Source organism: Gymnogyps californianus, chromosome 28 (assembly GCF_018139145.2).
Source record: "Gymnogyps californianus isolate 813 chromosome 28, ASM1813914v2, whole genome shotgun sequence".
NCBI classification, from domain to species: domain Eukaryota; kingdom Metazoa; phylum Chordata; class Aves; order Accipitriformes; family Cathartidae; genus Gymnogyps; species Gymnogyps californianus.
Genome location: NC_059498.1, coordinates 5,846,757 through 5,870,282, shown reverse-complemented (window position 1 = coordinate 5,870,282; position 23,526 = coordinate 5,846,757). Strand labels below are relative to the sequence as shown.

The 23,526-nt window shown below is 40.1% G+C and overlaps 1 protein-coding gene across 1 annotated transcript in view; it reads left to right on the top strand.

Annotated features, from left to right (window-relative positions):
* Positions 1-23,064, top strand: part of NPEPPS (aminopeptidase puromycin sensitive) — a 39,827-nt gene extending 16,763 nt beyond the window's left edge. Inside the window, exons 3-23 of the mRNA XM_050911708.1 lie at positions 1,230-1,307; positions 2,358-2,479; positions 3,390-3,497; positions 4,430-4,630; positions 5,093-5,189; positions 5,295-5,328; positions 6,792-6,906; positions 9,534-9,698; positions 10,795-10,899; positions 11,211-11,271; positions 12,099-12,208; positions 12,838-12,901; positions 13,517-13,656; positions 15,186-15,320; positions 16,757-16,976; positions 17,609-17,751; positions 18,556-18,612; positions 19,100-19,207; positions 19,494-19,649; positions 19,758-19,805; positions 21,668-23,064. Of these exons, the coding sequence (XP_050767665.1) occupies positions 1,230-1,307; positions 2,358-2,479; positions 3,390-3,497; positions 4,430-4,630; positions 5,093-5,189; positions 5,295-5,328; positions 6,792-6,906; positions 9,534-9,698; positions 10,795-10,899; positions 11,211-11,271; positions 12,099-12,208; positions 12,838-12,901; positions 13,517-13,656; positions 15,186-15,320; positions 16,757-16,976; positions 17,609-17,751; positions 18,556-18,612; positions 19,100-19,207; positions 19,494-19,649; positions 19,758-19,805; positions 21,668-21,820 (2,420 nt within the window). The 3' untranslated portion in view covers positions 21,821-23,064. The remainder of the gene's footprint in view (positions 1-1,229; positions 1,308-2,357; positions 2,480-3,389; positions 3,498-4,429; positions 4,631-5,092; positions 5,190-5,294; positions 5,329-6,791; positions 6,907-9,533; positions 9,699-10,794; positions 10,900-11,210; positions 11,272-12,098; positions 12,209-12,837; positions 12,902-13,516; positions 13,657-15,185; positions 15,321-16,756; positions 16,977-17,608; positions 17,752-18,555; positions 18,613-19,099; positions 19,208-19,493; positions 19,650-19,757; positions 19,806-21,667) is intronic.
* Positions 23,065-23,526: the final 462 nt, after the last annotated feature.

The window sequence follows — 23,526 nt, the reverse complement described above, 5'->3', positions numbered from 1 at the left end:
AATGGTTTATTGTATTTGTAAATCTAGAATTGTACATCAGTATGTCTGCATAGAAAGATGTATCATTGTACCGAGGCTTACCAAGTTTGGTAGTTCAAGCTGCTGATGTGTGGTAGAAAGCATTGCTCATTTGTTTTGGTGCAGATTTGCATTTCTTGAAGATAGCTGGTTATTGTGGTGGTTGAGTACAGAGTGACGTAGGTAGCAGAACTTGCAAAGTGAGGTCCTACGTAGCTGGTTTAGATTTTTTTTTTTGTTGGTTGAAGGAGCATAGATGTACATCACCTTGGATGCAGCGAGTGGGACTTGATGAATTAGGAAGGAAGAAGCAACACCAGGTGTTCTCTCTTGGCTCTGCTAACTCTAAGCTGCAGGACAGTTTAATTCCTGTGTGCTGATTCCCTACCTCCATCTATCCAGCTTGGCCTCATAGTTCAGATGTTTGCATCAACAGATAGATCCAATGCTATGTAAATGCCATACTGCTTAATATTCTGGTTGATTGTGGATGCCCTTGCTGAATGGTATATAAACTCCAAGGTAGGTCCCTGGTTCTGAAGACAATTTTTAAATAAAATCAACATTGTGTTTTTCTTTGTGGTTAAAACCAAACAAAAACACCTTGCTGTAGATATTAGTGTGCTTTTCAAAGTGAGATCCACAAATTAGTTAAAGCATAAGCATCCTGTTTGGAATAATTAATAAGAATGCTGCTGTACTGATGTAAGCATTTAATATTGAGGGGAAGTTTTGTGCAATATTTTACCATTTGTCAGGATTGTAGTAGTCGTTACCAGCATTGCTGGTGTTGTACAGGATACTGTTCTTACTGCGAGTTTACAGTTTAACAGTACAGCTTTCATTACTCGGCACAGCAGAAGACTTCCCTGCCATGTACAAGTGCAGCATTCTGATGGACGGGATGTATGGCAGAGGTGGAAGGAGCACAGAGGTGGCGCTTTGAGTCTGTGGCCGTATAGTCTGATGTAAATGTGGTAGATTTCTTTGTCTGAAGCAAGATAATATAACATGGAGCTCCAACAATGGGTGGCGTTTCTTTGGTTGCTTGCATTTATATCATTCTGGATTATTCAAAGTCTTCATTCATTTGTTCAGTAACTACAGCATGTTGTTGGATTCAGCTGATTCAGTTAATTTTAAATGTTCATGAGTTACAAAAACATCTCTGGGGCTTATTTCGAACAAAGTAGTCTGTTTTTCTGTTTCAGAGGTACATGCCACAGGGTTCAACTATCAAAATGAGGATGAAAAGGTTACTCTCTCCTTTCCCAGTACTCTTCAGAAAGGTAAGAGCTATTTTCATGCTTTCTGCTTGCTTCAACTGTGTGTTTAAGATGTTTGCACTTGAAAAAGCTGGAGTAGGACAGCTCTGTCTTCCCTGAAGTTTCTGACTGTGAAAGCAGTGCTCCCTAGGGAGTCTGTCCACTATAAGTCACTTTGTGAGCCTCTGGAATTGAAAATGTTGTTTCACTAAAGGTGATGTTTGCTTCCAACACCTGAGATGACTCTAATTATTTACCTGCTATTGGGAGTTAGGCTCAGAAGCTGTTTGTTAGCTACTGATGATCTGTTTTCCTCTAACTGAGAATGAGCTAATCTGAATTACTGCCGTATTTTCCTAGGCGTGAATGTACTAATTCTTTTGAAACTGCTACAGTTTTTTTGCTCTGAGGAGTTTGTCAATTGAAACTCAGCTCCTCAGTTTGAATAAAGCAGTTTTATTTCATCTTGACAAATATAAAGATTCTAGGGTGATAAAACTTCAGTGTTTCATTCTGTGGGGTATTGGCACGCGGCCTCTCTGATCAAGATCAGGTTTCCCCTTTTGCACTGAGACATCGAGGGCAGAATAAATCCTGAGACTAATTGACTTACAAGCTTGAACGCAGCCAGTGCTCCATCTTGGCTTTTGTAGTAGATTTCATAGGATGCTATTATTACTTAGTAGCCATCCTATATTTTTGCAAACTTTACTCAAAGGTAAGGATTGTAGGATCGGACTTCTCAAATGGCTTAAGGTAGGTCTCTCCCAGTTATTGCATTGTGTTTAGAAGGTGACAATGAGTACTGCAGCAGCCTCTGGTCTCCGATCAATGCTAAAATGCTGTGGTGAGTCTGGCGTTGCGCGCATTGCTCTGCTGGAGCTTATTTTGTGTAAGGAGAGTGAAGGGTTTGAGGGAGGCTGGCAAAAAAGTGATGGGTGGAGATGAGTTGAAGGGACATCTTATTTCAGAAGGGCAGTGGGCCAGCTGAGTAGCCTGGCCTGAAGGTCCAGACCAAATAAATGTTCTGTTTGGCACATGCAAATAACAGTGTCCCATCTGTTTCTGTTACAGGGACAGGGACGCTAAAGATAGACTTTGTAGGGGAGCTGAATGATAAAATGAAAGGTTTTTACCGAAGTAAATATACCACCCCTACTGGAGACACACGCTATGCTGCTGTCACTCAGTTTGAGGTATGGGCTATATTTTTGTTTTCAGGGAATGTCATTCTTAATAGAGGATTTATGCTTAGAAGAAGCAAAGACACGATTTCCTAGCTTTAGCTATACCCTCTGGGTAAATTTCAAAAATCCATATTTATTTGCTTCTTGCTCTGAGCGTGGCTGGGTAATACTAAAAGCAGCCTTTACATTGCGACTTCAAGGTCAGTGAATTCTGGATCTGACAAATTCCCCAGCCAAGGGTCATGCTGATGTGTGATGCATCATATATATACAATTGTTGCAATGTTTAAGAACAGCTGTTTATTTAGATGTGGTCAAATACCTCTGTATAACTTTCCTTTATGAAGTATATTCATTTTTTTAATAGGACACTCTGCCTTTATCTCAGTATCTTAATGACATCCCAAATGTGAGCCAGATACTGTCTCAAGTATTATGTAAAACCCTGGTCATAATGACAGAATTTTATACCGTATTGTAATTTCATAGTTATCTGCCTGGTTACATAAAAACATGGAGTATTTATCTCATACGAATAGAACATTTCTTGGGTGCCGTCTACTGACGGAATATAAATAGGTGGTCTTGTGTGTATGGTCTGTGAACGCCTGGATGCCCTCTCTGCTTTCACATGACTGAGCTTTGCTCCTGTCATGACTCTGCTAAATTTTGCTCAGACTGTAGAATTCCATCAGAGCACAGAGTGCTTTTCAGCTGCATATTTTTTTTTTTAAACCAAGAGTGAAATAAGTAAGAATAAATGCTCTAATGCAGAAGTCAAGAGTGTCAGTGAAGAGACTCTACACCAATGACTAGCCGTCATTCACCCAACTTCTTGCCTGTAAAATATGCTGAATTTTTGTGTGTGTTTTATTGCCACAATCTCTTGTGATTTGTTTAATGCTCTTATTTCCTTCAGGCTACTGATGCTCGCAGAGCTTTCCCTTGCTGGGATGAGCCTGCTATTAAGGCAACATTTGATATTTCTTTGGTGGTTCCCAAAGACAGAGTAGCTTTGTCAAATATGGTAAGTTCTTGATGTGCAAGTAAACACTATTTTAAATAAAGCTGTAATAACACCAGCTGATTGATAGTTAATAGTGTGTCTTCGGTGACAGGCAGAATTAGGAATATAGGCTGTCTTGCTAGCTATTGCTAAGCAGCAATAAATTGAGAGAGCTTTTAAAAAGATGATATTGTGATGTCAGATGCTAGCACAAAACCTAAACAGGTTGTACAAACCACAGTGGTGGTGGTTTTTTTAAAAAAAAAAAAAAGTCTTAGCATATGTCAAGCCACGTGCTGCTTGATTAAGAGTGACTGGAAAAAAAATAAGCCTTTGTGTTTATATAGCTGTTATAGCTACATAAGCACTTGAGATAAATAAGCATGTTTTCTGCTCTAGAGAATTTCTGACCAGAACTGGCATAAAATGTGCAAGTAGAAGTATCTTTGTCACAAATACAAGTGGGCATTTTCAGGTTGCTACTTTAAATATGGTGCACGTATTTCTAGATTATATTGCTGGAGAAGAGCAAGTCAGTTTAAAAATAGACTTCTTTTTATTCCAGTAGCTAACTGTCGTAGTTACCTGTAAAGTCTAGCCTTGCCCACTGACCACATGGTTACGGTTTCTGTTTCAGAATTTAAAGTGAAAGCCTGATGCCTTCTTGGGATGTAGGTAATACTCTCTTTGAAGGACAGCAGCTGATAGCTGATGTGTTCAGCTGCCTTTGCAGTAATGGAATATAACTTACATTTTATAAAAGTGCACCTCCATGTGCCATACGGCATTTTTAGTTAGGAAGCGAACTACATTGTGGTCTGTATTTTAAAATCGTACAGGAAGTCCTTTCATTTTAAATGCATGACTCATAATGATGGAATAGTTAGTCAAATGTGTTGTGTAATACAGTTTCACTTCCATGAAACATAACTGATTCCCTTTCATGTTGAAAGAATGTCATTGACCGGAAGCCGTACCCAGATGATGAAAATCTGGTGGAAGTGAAGTTTGCTCGCACCCCTATAATGTCGACGTATCTTGTAGCGTTTGTGGTGGGAGAATATGACTTCGTAGAGGCCAGGTCCCTTGATGGCGTCTTAGTGCGTGTTTACACTCCTGTTGGCAAAGCGGAACAAGGAAAGTTTGCATTAGAGGTAAATGCTCTCAGGGTGACTTCATTATTGCTGTAGCAATCTGTGACAGGCTGCACATAGCGCTCACCTCTGTTCAGTCACGTAAATCCATGCAAAGCTTGTGAGGCTGTTTTTTTTTTTTTTTTTTTTAATGGCTCAGAGAGATTGGGCTTGATATTAACCAGAATTTCAGTTGGGGACAAACTAATGTCTATAATGATGAAAACATACGGTTTAATTCAGTTCTGATTTGGTAATGTAGACTTTGGTCCAAAGATGATGAGAACTACTGAAGGGCAGGCTACAGCCTAGGAGAAAAAGGGGATGGGAGTTTTCCAAACCATTGTGCTCTGGAAGCTGGGAATGGGGCTTCTGGAAGAAATCTTGTGTATGCTGCTTTCTTAGGCTAGTTTCAGTCATAAATGTTCAAGTTTTACCAATTGTTGCATGTTAACATAACATTTCTCCTCTCATTTCTTACAGGTTGCTGCTAAAACTCTGCCTTTTTATAAGGACTACTTCAATGTTCCTTACCCTCTTCCTAAAATTGATCTCATAGCTATTGCAGACTTTGCTGCTGGTAAAGTAACTCACTTTGTTGATGAACTGTATTTTATTTGAATTTTAAACATTTAGGAAGAGGTGTGTATCAATATCAATAAACCTTTGTATTTATTTTATAAAGGTGCCATGGAGAACTGGGGCCTTGTTACTTATAGGTATGCTGTTAAAATACTGTCTTTCCCCCTCTTTGTTCACTAATTCTTGGAAGTAATTGGATTAGTTTTAGGGAGCTGTAATTATTGGGTATCATCCCGAATAAGACTGAGTAAATACCTTCAACTCTTGCTTCGGTTTGGATAATTTTGACTTCTGCAGCAGCGTGCGTTATTGTACAAGTCTTAGGAAGGCAAGAATGAGCTATTACAACTACTGTCCAAGGGCGTGAGATTTTTAAGTGTCTGGCAGCACTGCCTGTTCTACAAGAGAACTTTCTTGGCCCCTTTTTTCCCCATAAAAGTTACATACTTACTGACACAGCTGGAAGAGTTTCTTATTTTATGTTGTAGGCAAGTTGGTAAATTTAGCAACCACAGTATAACCATGTGGATATGAGTAAATCAAAAATATTAACTTGCCTTCCTTTTCAGTTTGGTTTTTTTTTTTCCTTCATCTGATCAAGCTTTTGTACTTTTGCTTGATATTATTACATTATCTGTGCTCATTGTTGGAATGATTTTTCCTTCATTTTGTACAACATTGTTCTTGTAAGCTTTGGACTTTAAATCCTGAAATAGTTTGAATTTCTTCTGCTAAACTTTTAATTTGGCCTTAAAAAATTGAGATGGAAATTTGAGCCCAGGTTTAAAATCTACTTGTCTGCTTATCGCAATTCTGATGAAATCTGATATTTTACTCCCTGTGGAAAAAAAAAAATATTTGTCCTGGATGAGTAGAATTTTTGGAAGCCTTTCTTAATTGCGCTGTTAATTTCCACCCCACCCCCCCCCATGCTCAGTTTGGCACGCTTGCTTTATCCCTTTGGGGACAGAAGGTTGGCATAATCTGCAGGCACCATCTATGTTTTGGGATGCACGTTTTTCCCCTTTGAGTTGCAGCAGTCCAGAAGTCCTTTCTGACTGACCCACTAAGTCCTGATCACGACAGGGGTGTTATAGCGGAAGGTTGTGTGCCTGACCTAGGGAGCACTTGTGTGTGTATGCGTGTGTGCACGTGTGCCCTGTGTGGAGAATCTTGTGCATCTGCAGTGGCGAGTGTAACATGGCTGGTTGTGCACTTGGAAGAGCTGGAATTCCTTTGGGGATGAGGGAGGCAGGGAAGACTTGCTGTGCATACATCATGCAGTGTAAAGGGAGTTGCAGTTAAGGTTCCTAGATTATGTAGGTGAGCTATTTTGTAAATAAAGCATAAACTTTCTTGTTCCTGCTTGGGTTTTTGCACTTGTCTTCTTGCATGCCATAAGGAATTATTGCTCCAAAGCATTCCAACAGCTGTGGAACTTACCAAAATAATTTAATGTCTAAACTGAAATAGCTTTTCATTTTTTTTCAGTTGTACTGATCACTTTTTAGCTTGCTTAGGTAATTTAACCTACTTTTGATTGTGTTTTTCCCCTAGGCACGTACCACTCTGTTCAGTTATCTTTCTCTCTTAAATACAGGGAGACTGCATTGCTCATTGACCCCAAAAATTCCTGTTCTTCATCTCGCCAGTGGGTTGCTCTGGTTGTAGGACATGAACTTGCTCATCAGTGGTTTGGAAACCTTGTGACCATGGTATCTAATAGTTACAAGTTCTTCTAGTTTTCTTTGGCATGTGCTTCATATTGTATGTGTTCAAGTGGCCCTTAACAGCAGGCATGCTATCTTCAAAATAAAAAATTTAAATATTTAAATAGTGCTTTATTACCACTTTCTTCTTTACTAGTGTGTTCTTTAGAAGTATTCCTAGATCTTTTCTACGTGAAGTAATGTTCAGTTGTTTGAATATAGTCCTAGTTAGGGTTGAGCAGGTGTTCCATGGAAATGATTTTGGCTAGTCAGATTACTTAGAAGCAATAATCCACTATTTTCCTTTCACGTAGGCATGATTCACTCCTCAGGCTTTTATACCAAGCAGGTGTATCAGTACCAGCTCAGCATTGCAAATTGTTCTAGTCCACTAGCTGAAAAGTTGCTCAGTAGTAACCCGTATGAATTACTTTGCATATACGGGGAGCCAGCTGTCTGAATCGTTTGATATTTAAGTCATTTTGGTGAGAATAAAAGCATATGTGAGGCAGCAAGACTGAAATCTGTAAATAAATTCCGTTCAGTGCTAAAAGCTGGAACCTGTATCTGTCAGAGCTTCTGCTGTTAACAAATGGCTTCAGCTTACTCTGTTAATTAGATCTGACATTCCTTTTCCCAAAACCCTGCAAACAGATGCTTGAATCCAAATATTTCACAGGTTAGAAAGTTCCTTGTATTGTAAGAAACTAGTATGTTTGGTTAAAAAAAAAGCGTGGCTTCTGGAGACCCAAATCTGCATTGTTCTGGCTTTTTGGCTGCTTAAATTGAATGGATGGAGGAAAAAAAATAGGTATAAATATTTAGAACACTCAGCAAAGTTTGTCAAACTTTTCTACAGTGCCGTGCTTCTTAAAATCTAGTCAGCTGTGTCCATTCCTGTTTGTGGTAGCACAAGTAGCTTCCATGTGAGAGCAACACAATATTTAAATGGAAAAGTAATACTAAAGTAGTATATTTTTAGCTTTTAGTACAGTTGAGCAGCTGGAAGCAAGGAGAGCCAGCATCATGTGACTAGACAACACTGTAGGATGCCAGCAAGTGCCTTAGAGACCATTAGGGACCCATGAACCATTCGTGGTCCTTCTGACCATTGAGAACTGTGACAGTAAGCTTGAGAAAGTATCATTTACAAGAATCTCTAAAATTTATATTGAATTAGCTTTTTATTTTTCTTTTGAAGTTCTAGATTTTCTAAACATTTTCTTTAAGAATTTTTTCTCTCTGGTTATTATTTTATGTTCTGTGATGCAACTGTGAAATATGACAAGACATTCCAAAGTTACTTCTCAATTTCCAGAAAATCAGCTTCTTCCCCTCTATAACCTGAGGTGCATGCAGCACAGCAGAAAGCCTCAGTAGCATCACTGGTTTAGTTTGCCAGTACCAGATCTTATTGACCAGCACAACATGCCAGTTCTTCTGTAGCAAAGATAAATGAAATAAGAATACTTCCAGGGGAAGAAATAGATTCGTGAGCAATTAGGTTGCCAGAGGGATAAGAGAGAAAAACAGGGAGGTGAAAAGATTTAGAAGTCCAACCTAATTGCCCAAGAATCTATTTTGCAGTTGTATTAGTCCTTTGGCACCGATCTGTATGTATTGGAACCTTGTCTTGGAAACAGATGCGATCAGAAATGTAGAAGAAAATTGGATAGTCTCCACTCTAAAAATAAAGCGGGGCTTATCTGTGTAGAGTTTCAGTAACAGCTTTCCTGATTGAAATTCCACCCTCCCTGGGGTAAATGTTTCATTCATAGTAGAAGCAGTAGTTCTCTGTAGAACAGCTTACTGGGCTGATTCTACATCCTGTTCAGTTTCTTCTACTTAAGGGCCCATATCATCATACCCACGCTCTTCTGAGTTAACCACCCCATTTACATTTAAAGAACGGTTGGTAAGTGCAGTTATGGAAAAGGGTGTTTTCTTCCTCAGTATCCATAGCTTGTTTCCTTACCTCTCCTACTTCAGTTAAATATTAGAAGTGAAAGGAAGAATTTTAAAATGTCAATGTTACATTCTTTTCTTAAAAAAACAAAGCCCGCCTTTGGCTGGTGAGAAACAACTTTTAACTGTTTACTAGATTTCAGGTTTCCATAGTCTAGAACGCTTCTTCAGATTCCAGGTTTTCTCCTTTATGTAAGCATACTCTTTAGTAAAAAAACAAACCCAAAATAAAACAAAATCAGTCTTCTGCAGCTGCTGCTATTCAGTTTGGAAAAGACACTGTCATTGTGTTGCCCACAATTCTGCTGCTTTTCTGAACTGTGGCCTTGCATGTCACTGACTCTTTTCCCTAATCTAGGTAACATTCCCTCAGTGCCTCTGCTCTGACCTCTAGCCTAGTCTCCGGGAACTTCATTTGTACCTGATGCATTTCTCCTCCATGCAGAGTTTCTAAAACTTAAGACAAGGGGAAGACAGTTATTGGGTGCTGATTACTCTTCTTGGACCGATGACTTCTTTATAGAGAGGAATTTGTGCTTACAAATGTTACCTGTTTCTCTGATATGTACCAAACTAGGCCATTACCAGCTTATCTTTGTTGCAAACTTATTGTTGATTAAATGAAGCTGTTGGAATTTTGTTCTTTATTCTGCCTCTTATCTTTCCAGGAATGGTGGACTCATCTCTGGCTGAATGAAGGATTTGCCTCCTGGATTGAGTACCTATGTGTAGATCACTGTTTCCCAGAGTACGATATCTGGACTCAGTTTGTTTCTGCTGATTACACACGAGCTCAAGAGCTTGATGCCTTAGACAACAGTCATCCTATTGAAGTAAGTTCTATCTTTGCTATTGATTGTCTCCCTTTTTTTTCTTGTCAGCTGTGTGTAAGCTTTTTTCCTATTAAGAAAAAAGGGAACTTTGCAGTCATTCATGATGCAAAGGAAAACCTAAGGTTGCATTTACACTTTGTGGATTTTCCTCTACTTGAATTAGTATTTCAGAAGTGAGCTTTGAGGGTCTGGTGATGGCTCCTTCTGGAGTTTTTCTGCTCTGCTGGCTTGAAAGGGCAAAGTTGTGATCAAAACTCATCGTTATTTGTGTTTTGGTTTGGTTTCTGATCAAAGCGGGTAGTTTTCTGGCCCTTAAGCACAGTGAAGTAGCTACTGACTTAGTCCAGTGCTCAACAACATAAACCAAAGTGCAGCATAGCCCAGAGCCCAAGCTACCAAACTTTGCTGGCTTGTACTGGTTTCCATCTGAGGCCACCATAGGTGTTTCTGCGTTGTACTCCCAGAACTGTGAGTGTGATGCAGACAGTCTTGAAATAAGTAGGATCTAGCTGGGCTTGCTGCTTTGGAAACAAGGCAGTAGTTCAGTGATGAAGAGAAGGCAGCAGCAGTGAGTTCAATTACAGCAAAACTGGGAGCTGTGCTAAAAGAAAACTCCCTTGTAATTTCTAGAGATCACCATGGCAAGTTTTCTGATGGCTTAAGAAATATTTGATGTAATAGATGTTGGGAAATTACCTTGCTTTGTACAAGAGGTCATTTTAGAGTGACTTACTCATTGAGTGCATTTCCTGAGTATGTATTGTTCACTGTCCCAGAATTAAATGACTTCCACTGTTTTTTTTGCTTTTGGGTAAGTGTTGAACCAAAGGATTGAAGCAAGATCCCCAAGTCTATTTGATTAAATACCAAAACCTAAGTTAAAGTATGTTTAACCTATAAACCAATCCTAACCCAGCCATATGTGAATAAGTTTAATTGACTGGGAGCAGAGATTCCACTAAGACAATTTACTGATGGATATGCATGCGGTTTCTTCAGTGAGAAAAGTCAGCTTCTTAAACACTGGAACAAGCAAAATCAAAATCTTATGGCAGTTAAAATTGTTCTCACTGTTAATTATCCTGATTTACCACAGGTTAGTGTTGGCCATCCATCCGAAGTAGATGAAATATTCGATGCTATTTCTTACAGCAAGGGAGCATCTGTAATCCGAATGCTACATGACTACGTTGGTGATGAGGTAAAACGATTGTTGTTAAAAAGCCAAATGTAGATTGTCAAATCTTTTTACGGTTAAAAATAGTGTTTTAAAAAAATATTAAATCTGTGTATTCTGTATTTTGAAAACTTTTCTCCAATGTTTATTTGGGCTCTATTTGAACTTACCTAGGAGAAATGAGAGAGTGGGAAAATATGGAAGGAGTTACAGATGTACATATTGATCCTAAGATTCCTTGGCTGATTCTTGAATATAAGTGCAGCACGGAGCGGGGATAGAAAAGGTCTCCGTTCTGGTGCCATTACATATGTATGTTATATGTATGTTCTCAGGACTTTCGGAAAGGAATGAATTTATATTTAACGAAGTTCCAGCAGAAGAATGCTGCTACAGGTAACTGGTGGTTATTATATGCTTTTAAGAAAAGTGATTTCTGGAGACAAACTCTTTAGTGCTAAAGCGATGGATTCTTAAACAGCTGTTTTTCCACCTGAGATAACTGAAATGCAAGGAAATAATTGGCTTGTTTCCAGTGTCATACAAAGTGTCCCCTGCACAGCCAGAATTCAGCATCCTCTAGGGGTTCTCTATCTCAGGAGTATGTGGCTGAGGTAATCTGAAGAGGCTGCGTTTACCGTTGATAACCACATCTGCGTAGTAATCTAATTTAGAAATAGAGTATGTTGATTTGCCAAGTAAGCCTTTTGCAAGCTTCCTTTTGCAGTATTGATTGCATGTGTGATTAAACAGTTCAAAGTCTTGTCTAACATCTCACAGCGTTTTCTTTACTTAAACCTTTTTTGTGTATCAGGCATAAATGTGGAAGTGGAACATCATGCTCTGTCAGCCAAAAACAGCCCATGTTGTTCAGTCAGCTCTTTTGGCATAATATATGGAAAACTTAAGGAAAAGATTCTTCTATTTACCATTTTGAATATTTAATGCTCATTTTTATTATACTTTATCACAATGTGTATTGATTGCATTTTTTTTAGTAGTAAAGAAGCTTTCTTCTCCCCTCTCTCCCCCATGAGTGGTTTAAACTTTTTCTTTGTTTTTGCCTATCATCTGTTACAATTTGATAAAAACACAACCCAAAACTTGAAGGGCAAACTGGAGTAACAATACAGCCTCCCACCCTCCAGTGCCCATATAGTGTCCTTAATAGCGTCTGACATGTCAAGACTCTGGGAGTCCTTAGTCAGACTTTTCTTCTGCAGAGGATCTCTGGGAAAGCCTGGAAAAAGCTAGTGGTAAACCTGTTGCTGCTGTGATGAATACATGGACCAAACAAATGGGATTTCCGCTCATTTACGTGGAAGCTGAACAGGTAAACTAACTGTGCGTTTTTCAGCACTTCAGATCAGAAGTTCTGCCTTTAACTGTGTTTTAGGATCAAATATAGTAATATCCAATTATTTAAAAAATTCTCTTTGATCAGGAGGCAGTACAGTGGGTTGCTTTGTTTAGTGACAAATCTGTTTCTGAAGGGAGGGGAAGTGCAGCTCACTTGAGGAACCTAGTGCAAGTGATACGGAGTTATTCCACAAGTGCTCTAGATCATGTGCTTGGAGTTTGCTGACATAGCCCGTTTGCTTTTTGTGTATGAAATGTCTGTTGGGGGGAGGGAATATCTGACTTAGCTCCCCTTGCCACACGTTTTGCTTCTCACTCCAGTTCAGTTATGCTTATTCTACAAGATTGCAGGGTGAGTGAGGATTACTGGCTGGAAGCTGAAGTCAGCCAAATTCAAATGAGAAATAGGGCATGTGTGTTTTAACAGTAACAGTGATTAATGCATTGGAATGATTCTTGAAGTAGCTCCTTTTTCTGGAGGAGAATAAAAGTTACTCCGTTTAACAGAGGGCATGTGAATATGTTGTGATATACAGAAGCTGAGATTAGATATTCTGATAATTCCTTTCTCTCTCTCTCTCTTTTTTTTTTTTTTAACCTCAGCAAGAAGATGACAAAGTATTGAAGTTAGTCCAGAAGAAATTCTGTGCCAGTGGACCATATACTGGTAAGATGAGTGCTAAGAGCAGGAATGGAGTGTTCGTTGCTTTTCATGCAATTGCAGCAATTTTGAGAGATGAAACAGCTGCACTGCAGAGCAGGCAGGTGCTCTGCTTGGACTCAGGTGTTTCAGAATTTGTTAAAACTTTAGAAAATCTAAGGTTGAATGCTCTCACACATGTGGTTTCCATGTCCTCCTTCCATGGAGAACCGCATTCATCTGCAGTCTTTGGTTCAGTTTTCATTCTGAGATGCTTCTCTTCTGATGTCCAGTTTAAGGCCAGTGCTGCCATCTGAGGAGCTCTGTAAGCTGCTGGTTTTATAGTAGTGCTGAGATAAAAATGCCTCATATGGAAGCCAGCTCTATCTTAAGGCACAGATTCCACCCATCTTCCATGCTTATAGAAATTAAAATGTTTGGCTTGAAAGGCAGTTTAGAGATTCTTGGTTTTTAACTCTAGAACTGCCGTTTTCCTTCAGATTTGTGCCTTTTTAGATTTAAATTTAAGTAGCCTTGCTTAAACTGCTGCTGAAACTTGTTTGAACATCAGGCAGAGTTTCTCAGTGTTGTGTGCATACGTTTTTTTCCTTAGGCCTTCCTTTTTATTGTTTCTTCTTTCAGGGGAGGATTTCCCCATGTGGATGGTCCCAATAAGTATTTGTACAAGTGATGACCCCACCTGTGCCAAAATGCAAATATTGATGGACAAACCAGAGCTCACCTTGGTTTTGAAAGACATCAGACCAGACCAGTGGGTGAAGGTGAGTTGTCACAAAGGAGAACATATTACTGGGAATAAGTTTGATTGTCACTAATGTTCCCTTGCATTTCATTTTCCTCTTCTCTTCCCCCCCCGCCCTTTGCAATCTCGTATTTCTTATGGAGAGGCCTCTCTGTGCTGCTGTTGAATATTGGCTCCTCTCTATAATGCTTGCTTAGTGTAGTCCTTTGCCTTCCAAGGGTAGTCTAGACAATGTAAACTTGAACCTTTTAGGAGTCCGAGCCCAGAAAAACAGTGTGCAATTAGAGGCAGCTTTTTGAGTTGAAATGTGGTGGCTTTTTTGGTATCCCATGGCAACCACAGTTTAGTTAAAGTCCATCCTGCGCAAAAATAGTCCTGTTTATCTTTCATTCGTATGAAAGTTTTCTACTGGCTATTGCCGGACAAAACCAAATCTGTAAGTGAAAAAATTCACTGTTGAGGTCTACTGCAGACACCAGTCAAACTGAATTTAAAAATGGAAAGAAAGCAACTGGCAGGGACCACTGCTGTATGAGCTACTGAGGTTGAAGAGTAGTTGTTTCTAAGCTGGAGCTGTATTCTGAGAGGTGACTCTGTGAAATAACATTAAGGGTTAGTCTCTCTGAATATTAATCACATCTTCCCATTTAACTAACATGGGCATTCCAGCTGTCCGGCCTGCGTATTCTCTTGAATCACCGTATCTATCTGGGCCCTTCCTGGTGATAGAGGGGTATGAAATGAACAATTCTGAAAATGCCCTGTCTAAATGAAGGTAAAGTTTGATATTTCTGCCTGAGAAGGCAACAATCCAGCACAGTCCAAGGTGAATTTGTAGGACTGCAGGCTGCAAAGGTTGTCAGTCTGTGAGGTTTTTAGTTAGTGCCATAGTCCTGAGGACTGGCAATTGGACTGACCAAAATCATAGCAGCAGCAAAGGGGGTGACTTCCTGATGAGCTCAGCGATGGTTTTGGTTTATGTCAGGTACTGTTGTTCAACCAACCACAATATTTGACCATCTACACTAAAATGCTAGTAGGTAGTAGCGTGTAGCTAGTGTAGTTCATCAAGCTTACTGACCATGACTTGCTTTTACAGTGGGCAGAGGTGCTTGCTCTCCTTTCTTAAGAAAATGGTTCTATCAAAATTGAATGGAGCAGGTTGTGGGAGAGAGGTTACAAAAGTTAAGATTCTAGCACGTGCAGTCTCCTGCATTTTATCTTCTTGGTGCATGACTACCCTTAGTTCAATTAGGAGTTACCCCTAGAAGAGAAGTTTCTCTTTTCTCCTTGCTCCTAGTTTTAACTCTAGCCTCTGTTTCCTTATGCCAGCTCTCTCATCTTCTGTACCTCTTAGTGAGCATTTCTTCTTTGAAATCTTTAGTCTTTCTCCCTTACTTATGATTTGTTTTTTCTTTTTATTTAAATGATAGTGACTGACTTCTCTCAGCTGCAGTGCTTTGAGAAATTTCTAGTGGTCCAAAAAATAAAAAGCATTTCCTTATTTGTTCCTTACTTTTAATTTTTTACTCTTTTGGTACTTTTCAGTTAAACCTTGGAACAGTAGGGTTTTACCGTACTCAGTATAGCCCTGACATGCTGGAGAGTTTAATACCAGCGATCAAAGACCTCTCCCTACCCCCTGTGGACAGGCTTGGCCTGCAGAATGATCTTTTCTCTCTGGTAAGCAACCCTTTGCTATTCTGTCTAATAATGAGAGCTACAGTAACTGCAGAAATCGGTGTCTGAAGAGTCAGTCTCAGTTTCTGGAGGCAAAGTGCCTTTGGGATTACTGCATACATCTAGCTATTAATTAGCTTGACAAGTTCTAACTTGTATTATAACACTTAAACCCTATGGAAGCAGTCTGTCTATGACTCCTGTTGCACTGTTCTCTGTAGAGGTGTACTATACTACAGGTTTTTTTACAAAATTGTTTTGAGCACTTGCTTTCTTTTAACTCATCAAAATAAGGATATTTTAATGATCCCCTCAGTGACTTTATCAAATACTGTCAGCACCATGTGCTTTATTCAGTTGGGCTTGTTACAACTCTCCTCCACTGGCGGAGGTGGCTGTTGGCGATTCTGACTGTTTAAAAGCAAGGGATTACCCCCAAAGCAGGTGTTGCTAGCTCTGAACAATTAGTTACTGTACTCTCTATTTCAGATTGTACTTTCTTATTCTCGCTAGTCAGCAAGTATATGGAAACTTTTAAAAATGTGGGTTTGATACCCTGCCTCTCTAGCTTCAAAGCTTGTAACTCTTGTCATGGCTTAGTTGAAGGGGTTTGAAACTGTAGCCTGAGTCATCTCCCAAATATTGCAAGACTAATTGGACAAAAAAATTGAGCAAATAATACACGTAGGAACATTGTGTTAGACTCCTATTTTGGTTTCAGTTTTAATCATGTTTTTATCATAGGTGAATATAGCTTAGATAATAAAAATTGATCTTCGCCTCTTTTCCGGTACCATAAATTACTGGTCTGGATCCAGATTAACAAAAATCTGAGCAATCTGGTTGGAGATACCTACTGTAGGTATTATCAAGTGCACCAAGCATAGAAGTGTTTTTGTGATGCTGTGAAGCAGTTAATATAAAATTTTCCTGGCAGAGGTGGAAAGGCAGTACTTCTTGTACTAATTCACAGGAAGCAGGAAGCAAAAATTACTTCTGCAGTTTTACACTCTAATGAAGAGCAAAAATTAAATCTCTAAATCTTTACAGTTTTTAGTTAAAGTAAGATTTTGGTGGGTGTAGTATCTGGCTGAGAATAACTGTGGGGGTTTGCTTTTTCTTGCCAGCATTGCTGCAATTTTGTTAAGTCACTTAATCTCCTTGTCTGTTTCTTGTTTGCAAAATGTGCTTATAATTATATAGCTGTCCCCTTGCAAAGTGCTTACCTGTGTATAAAACACATTGTGTGCCGTGAGCAGACAGCTAAGGTGCTTTGACTAGTGTTAACTCACCTTGGCAGAACCCCTCAACAGAGAAAATAGAGTTTATATGCAGGCTGTGCAAACTGAACAGGGAAGACTGTAAAATAATGTGATGAGCTATTAAGCGTCTTAATTCTTTTTGGAAGTAAGACTAATCTGTGTCTTTTCCTCTCCCAGGCCCGAGCTGGAATCATTAGCACTGTAGAGGTTCTAAAAGTCATGGAAGCTTTTGTGAATGAGCCCAATTATACTGTGTGGAGCGACCTCAGCTGTAACCTGGGGATTCTCTCAACTCTCTTGTCCCACACAGACTTCTATGAGGAAATCCAGGTGTTCGTGAAAGATGTCTTTTCACCAATAGGGGAGAGACTGGGATGGGACCCCAAACCTGGAGAGGGTAGGAAACTTATGCTGTGAAATCCAGTAGTGGTTTTGGAAAACTCATGTGTAAACAAGCCATCAAGTTTTTGGGAAAGGGGCGAGAAGGGAGGAAGAGGAGTCTGAACTAGGCATTCAGGGGTATTTTTACACTTAAAAACAGACAGACAAATACAAAATCACAAAACAACCCTCTGTTATCAGGTACAAGTTAAAATGGTAAAACATTTCCCTCCCTGGTCACTGACTGATAAAAATTCTCTGCTTTAGCTTTGCATCTATTGGAGTGCATGAAACTAGTATTATTAGACTACAAGGATGGAAAGCCATGTACGTGCATGTTTACTTGTCCTAGTCAGTCCTGTTGTAAATGGTTACTATTACTGACTTAGCTGAGGTTATAGGCCTGGCCTGTTGTGTTTGGGCCGGAATCATCTTCTCCTGACCCTCTTGCCGTAAAAAAATCAATATATTCTCCAGTTGGCACCAAGGAGAGTGAGAAAAGGCCTAGTTTCTTTAGATATCCTCAAGCATGTGGAAGGATTGTTATACAGCTCTGCCCTGATCACTCTAGGTGGAAGAACACTTAATTTAATTGCTGAATTGTCTCCAAATAATTATTTTTTTTTTTTCCTCCTACTCACTCATTAGGTCATCTAGATGCCCTTCTGAGAGGTCTGGTCTTGGGCAAACTGGGAAAAGCTGGGCACAAGGCAACATTAGAAGAAGCCCGACGCCGATTTAAGGACCACGTGGAAGGAAAACATATGCTGTCAGCTGATCTGAGGAGTCCTGTAGGTTATTGTAAATTTTGGTTCCCAAAAGACTGTCCCCACTCACGTAGCACTGTGTGCACTGAGCTCTTGTATTTCCAAGAATAGGGAAGCTAGAGGAAACCAGTGTCAAGGTATGAGACCAACTGGTTTTGGCAGAGGTGGTGGGAGCTTGGATAAGTCCAGTTATGAAGAAAATGATACTGGGGAGCATGGTATGAACATCCCTGTGTTTTTTGAATCAAGTAAGCCTCATCTGTCATGGCCAATACTTAGTCATAACTAATAAGCTCAGCTGTACCCACATTGACTGCCACAGAAAAACTCTGGTCTCTAGATTGTGTTGCTTTTTGGGTTTTGAAGACTATTCAAGTGCCGTGCTGAACCTGAGCTGACTTCTACTCATTTACATCCATCCGTGACCAGCCTACATCCTCCAGGTTTAAAAGCACTGTGGTAAACTGCAGGGATCGTGGAAGAGCTCTGCAGGTGTCAGCTTGGCCCTGCAGAGCACAAAGTCTAACCGTGGTGCATATGGATTGAGTGTATGTGAAGTACTTACTAGCTAGGTGTTGCGTGGTACAAAGATTTCTTGTTTGGTGTTTTGCTGTGGTTGAAATTACCAAAATTATGCTGAAATTGAGGAAGAGGTAAAGGAGTTAATGCATCTTTAAAATCCAGTCTTAAAACATAGAAGGGATCAGTGCCGATATCTTCCAGATCTGTTCGCTTGTCTGAAGTCTAACCCAAATATGCAGAACTTGATTGTTGCATTTCTAAAAGTGTGGTTTTTGAAGGACCTTCCTTGTTTATGCTCTATCTTAGGTATATGTAACTATTTTGAAGCATGGAGATAGTACTACTTTAGACACTATGCTGAAGGTGAGTGCACGCTCTTGATAACACTGCCAGCTTATGCAACAAAAAGCTAAATATTCCACCCTACAAGTTCCTCTAAGTTGTAGGTTATCTGCACCCAGGCTGAACCCGATGTGTTACAGATGATGTGAACGCTAGGGCTTCTTTGTGGTGTTCCTTGGTCTGTGTGCAGTGTGAAATTGCCACCTAGTGGATTGGTGCACTGCTCCGTCTAGGATTATTTTCCAGTGCTTGGAGGCACGGTCCTACTTGACCTTATATAAACAGTGGTGAAGATCAGTTTATTACTAATAGTACTTTCTGCTGATGTACGTGTAATGAGGTCCGTAATGTGGATAGCTGCAGGATGATTCATGAACACGTTCAATTTGTCACATATTAGGCTTGAAGACTAATCTAGCAGCTCTAGCGTGTACAGAAAGTTCAGTAGTGCTAGGTAAGAAGTTGGCATTAATACCATGCGCTAATATTATTCACTTTGGCTTTGAAGCTTCACAAGCAAGCAGACATGCAGGAGGAGAAGAACCGAATCGAACGAGTTCTTGGAGCCATCTCTCAACCAGAACTGATTCAAAAAGTTCTCACCTTTGCACTTTCAGTAAGTTATTGGAAAAGCTGCTGCTTTCTAACCTCGTGAGAATGACAAGCGCATTCAGGGCACTTGGTGACAGAGCGCTGTGTGCATATAATGCGCTAGAATAGGAGGAATAGTCTTAACGATTAAATCTTTGAGTTGCATCTTAAAGTTTGTGGGGGACAAAAAAGCTATCGTTGACAGATTCGGCGTAGAAATGCATAAAGCCAGTTCAGCGTAGAAATGCATAAAGCCAACACGCTGTACTTGTTGAACAGTCTTGAATACTTGTCTACGTTTTCATCTTCAGGAAGAGGTACGTCCCCAGGACACAGTATCTGTTATTGGTGGAGTAGCTGGAGGCAGCAAGCAGGGGAGAAAAGCTGCTTGGAAATTTGTAAGGGACAATTGGGAGGAACTTTATAATCGATACCAAGGTGGATTCTTAATATCCAGGCTAATAAAGGTATGTGCAGCTGTGAGAAAAGTCCTGTTCACATATATATGACCAAAACTAAACTGTTGTATTTAAACTGCTAAATGCTTACCCTTGCTTAATGTTTTGTTCCTTCAGCTAACAGTGGATGGATTTGCAAATGATAAAATGGCCGCAGAAGTTAAGGTAAGAAATTTTAATTAAGAAGTGATTAACTTCATCTGTGACAAACATTGTGTGCTCTAGACTGTCAGCACCTGATGGAAGAGCCATGAGTTTCTATGTGGTTTTTGGTTTTGAACTGTGGCTCTGCCTCTGACTATTTTGACTGTTGCCTAGTCCCCAAATTGCACTGCTTTAGGTTGAGTTATTTTATTGAAATGTCTTAAATTAGCATTTTCACAATGTGATGTGCAACTTCTAGTGATTTCTGTTTCGTTAGTTTCATTCATTTAAACTTTTATAAAATCCAGCACAGTTTGTGGCAATGGTTTTGAGACTCCCCAAAAGACAACCTTTAAAGGTACTTGTAGCAAAATCCGTAGTTGTTACAACTTCCATAGTAAGCTGAGGCTTACACCACCTTACACTTGTTCCTCCCCAGTCTGATATGGCATGTTTGGGGCTAACTGTGCTAGCACCCAGGGACTCCTGGGGGAATTAACATGGCAGAAATTGGCTAAATTCCATATGACAGGTCCAAGTTCTATGTGGCCGTTTGTGCTGTGTACTAAGAGCAAGGCTTTGACGCAAGACAGATTAATGTGTTTGCAGAGAGTCTGTCTTGAAGGTGGTGGCTCAAGGTGATGTGATTTCATTACTAGACTCAAGCATCCCCTCTGACTTGGCAGCGTAGGCGCTGGTCTTGGTAGAGTTTTGAGAATGTGTGTAGGTTTTATTGTTTCCTCTTTGCCCGCACTTTTACAGGGGCTCCTTCTTGGAAGAAGAAACTTAAAAATATGGCCCTTAATTATCACTTTCCTGTTAGGAAAATGCTCAGGAGGAATTCTTATTTCAAAGATAAGCTGAGCTCAGCTCTGTCTCTCCTTTTTTATCATCTAGCGATCTCTTCTTAGAAAAGATTTAGTAGCATAAGTGTTTTTACAGAGAAATCTTGCACTATGGTTAAATTTTTTTCTTAAAGAACATTTTGCAAAACATTTACCAGAACAATTGTCCATAACTAAATCATAACTACTTTCCAAGAGAACTTCCTGAGACAGTATACCTAGCTTTTAGCTGGAGTACTTAATGTGTCTGAGTCTCGATGTCACCTTGTAGTGCACGCTACTGTGAGGTGATCTGCCAAATACTGGGAACAGCCTGCTTGTATGAAGATGGGGATGACTCCCGGCTATGCCAGCTTACTCTACCCTTTAACCAATTGTAAAGTGCAAAGTCACAGCAGCCTCTGGTGCAGTTTCTTCAGCTTCAGCTATTCGCAGGGGATCGATATTGTTGATTCTGGAGGAAGAAATGTGAGACTATTTAGCAAAACTCTTGAGTGCTGCTCGTGCTTGGAGGTCGTCATGCAGCTTGGAAAGAGGCCTAGGTAGAATGCTAAGAAAACTGATACCTAGAGAAATGCTTTTGCAAAATGGCCTTAGGCTTCCGTTAGTGTCTTCTTCCAAGTATCCAGAAATACACACTTGATTTGCTGCTTGTTTGTTGCCTCCCAATGAGGGACTGAATTCATCTCTTCAAGTGCTGTTTGCTGTCCCTGGCAGCAAGGACAAGACAGGACAGGAGGCAGCGTTTGGGCTAGTTCATAGAAATGCTATCGTGGCTTTCCTTTAGCAGAGAATTGGAGGCATTTTGCTCTTCCCACTCTGTACTTGGGATTACACGTCTTGCAAACTCGGCAAGCACCCTGCAAATTTTTCAGAGTCTGTGGTGTTGGTGGGAGCAGATAGCGTGAACTGTAGTCAGACAAGGAACAAAATTCACAAAAGCATTTCTATATAACCTAGGGAATTTGGCGACTTAAAAATATAATCTTGTCTATGCCTGTTTATAGCCTTATGGATGGTTGTGTGCTTTTTATACAGGCCTTCTTTGAGAGTCACCCAGCTCCATCGGCAGAACGCACTGTCCAGCAGTGCTGTGAAAATATTCTGCTGAATGCAGCTTGGCTGAAGCGGGACGCCGAGAACATCCACCAATATTTTCTGCAGCGCAAGGCGCCACCAGCCATGGTGTGAATCTGTGCATGCCACTGCTGCAGTCCTGCTGCCGCCTCATGGGGAGAGGGAGGAGCTACCCAACAGCTGATTCATATGCCAAGAATTTGGAGTCTTTTTCTCAAACCAATGGGGATTGGACAATGAATGTAGTTAACTGGTTCCTGCTCACACTCCAGATTTAAATTCTATTAAAATTATCAGCAATTCAGCAAAAAAAAAAAAAGAGAGAGAAATCTGTAAATATGATAGTAATAAAATAGAGCATAACAAAACTGTGAAACTTCCTCAAGCCTTGTCAGTGGTTAAAATATTTAACACCCCCCTCCTGACACTCTTATTGACAGATGTTCTGTTTTTTACACCCTCCCCCAGCCCTCCCCAAAAAAAAGGAAACCAGTGGTTTCTAGGTCAGTGGAATTTTGTGGAGAGTCTGGGGCAAGAATGGGTTAATGCCTCTGAGCGTTGTGTGGAACAGGTCACTCGGAAAGGCAGGTAGCTGGTATAACATAGAGTCTGTGCATCATTCTAAGTGCAAGGTTTTGGGGAGATGTTCCTGCAACCCCCTCCAATCCAAGGATAGTAGGTTCCCTCCCTTTTGTGTTACCTCTCAGCAAAAAGAAAAATGTTCTGTTGCTCTTCGGTTTTTCTCCTTGGTTCCACTTGCTGATGTCCTTCTTAGAGATAATGGAATTGTAAGGAAACATCTTTCATAGCCACATTAAATAAGAGAAAGATTCATGCAATTTATTTTTTTTTTTCTGACTAAATTGCACCCTCAAAATGCATGCAAATGAGGAGATAACTACTGTGTGACTGGTTCTCCTGGCTGCTGTTAGGGCAGGTCTCTTCTATTCAAGACACCGTTACTTGTCTAAAAGATCCAGCTTGTTCAATCTCCTCATGGCCGTAGCAACACTAGCTTTTCGTTCCTTTCTGTGATGTTGATGGTAATTTGATTCAGAAGCCTTAAATTAGTGATGACTGGCGTGATGATGAAGTCTAAGCTGTGTGCCATCATTTCCTTCACAAAGCAGCGTGGTCTACTAACCAGACACAACACCCTCTAATACAACGGTTGGAGTTCCATATATTTTTTTTTCTTTAACAGGAATTCATATTTGGTGTGGCTTAACTGTATTTCAGAAGGTCATCAGACTAACTGTCAGACTGCTTCCCTGAAACATTTTTGTGCTATTGTTTAAAAAAAGAAAAAAAAAAAATTAAAACAGTTGGCGTTAATAAAAATGTCAATGTGAAATTCATGTCCTGATCTTGTGTTCTGTTTGAAGCCTGAAAGAGTGTTGCTGCTTTCAAAGGACCTAAACCTCTGAGGGAACAGCGGAGGTCACATGTCGATGGTGTCTTTAACAGCCCCAAGGAAACCCTTGTTCTCAGCCTTCTCCTCTCCTGCTATCAGTGCTAGGTCTTAGGGCAGCTGAACGAGAACATACCGTACTGATCGTAAGTAGATCTTGTGTAATCTGAGTAAAGATTGTGGTCAAGCACTAAAGAATGAACCAGGACAGAATTTGGAAGGTAAAGAAAGGGAAAATAATTGTGAATAAGCAAATTTCTATTAAACAAACACCGGAAAAATTGAGGGACTCTGCAGGAGGGAATAGTATTGTGCAGATGCTGCTGATGCCGACCACGATGAGCCAGGGCAGGCATACACACCAGGAATGGGCAAGTTTATAGTTAGTGGAGGTGCAGTGCTCTTGAAC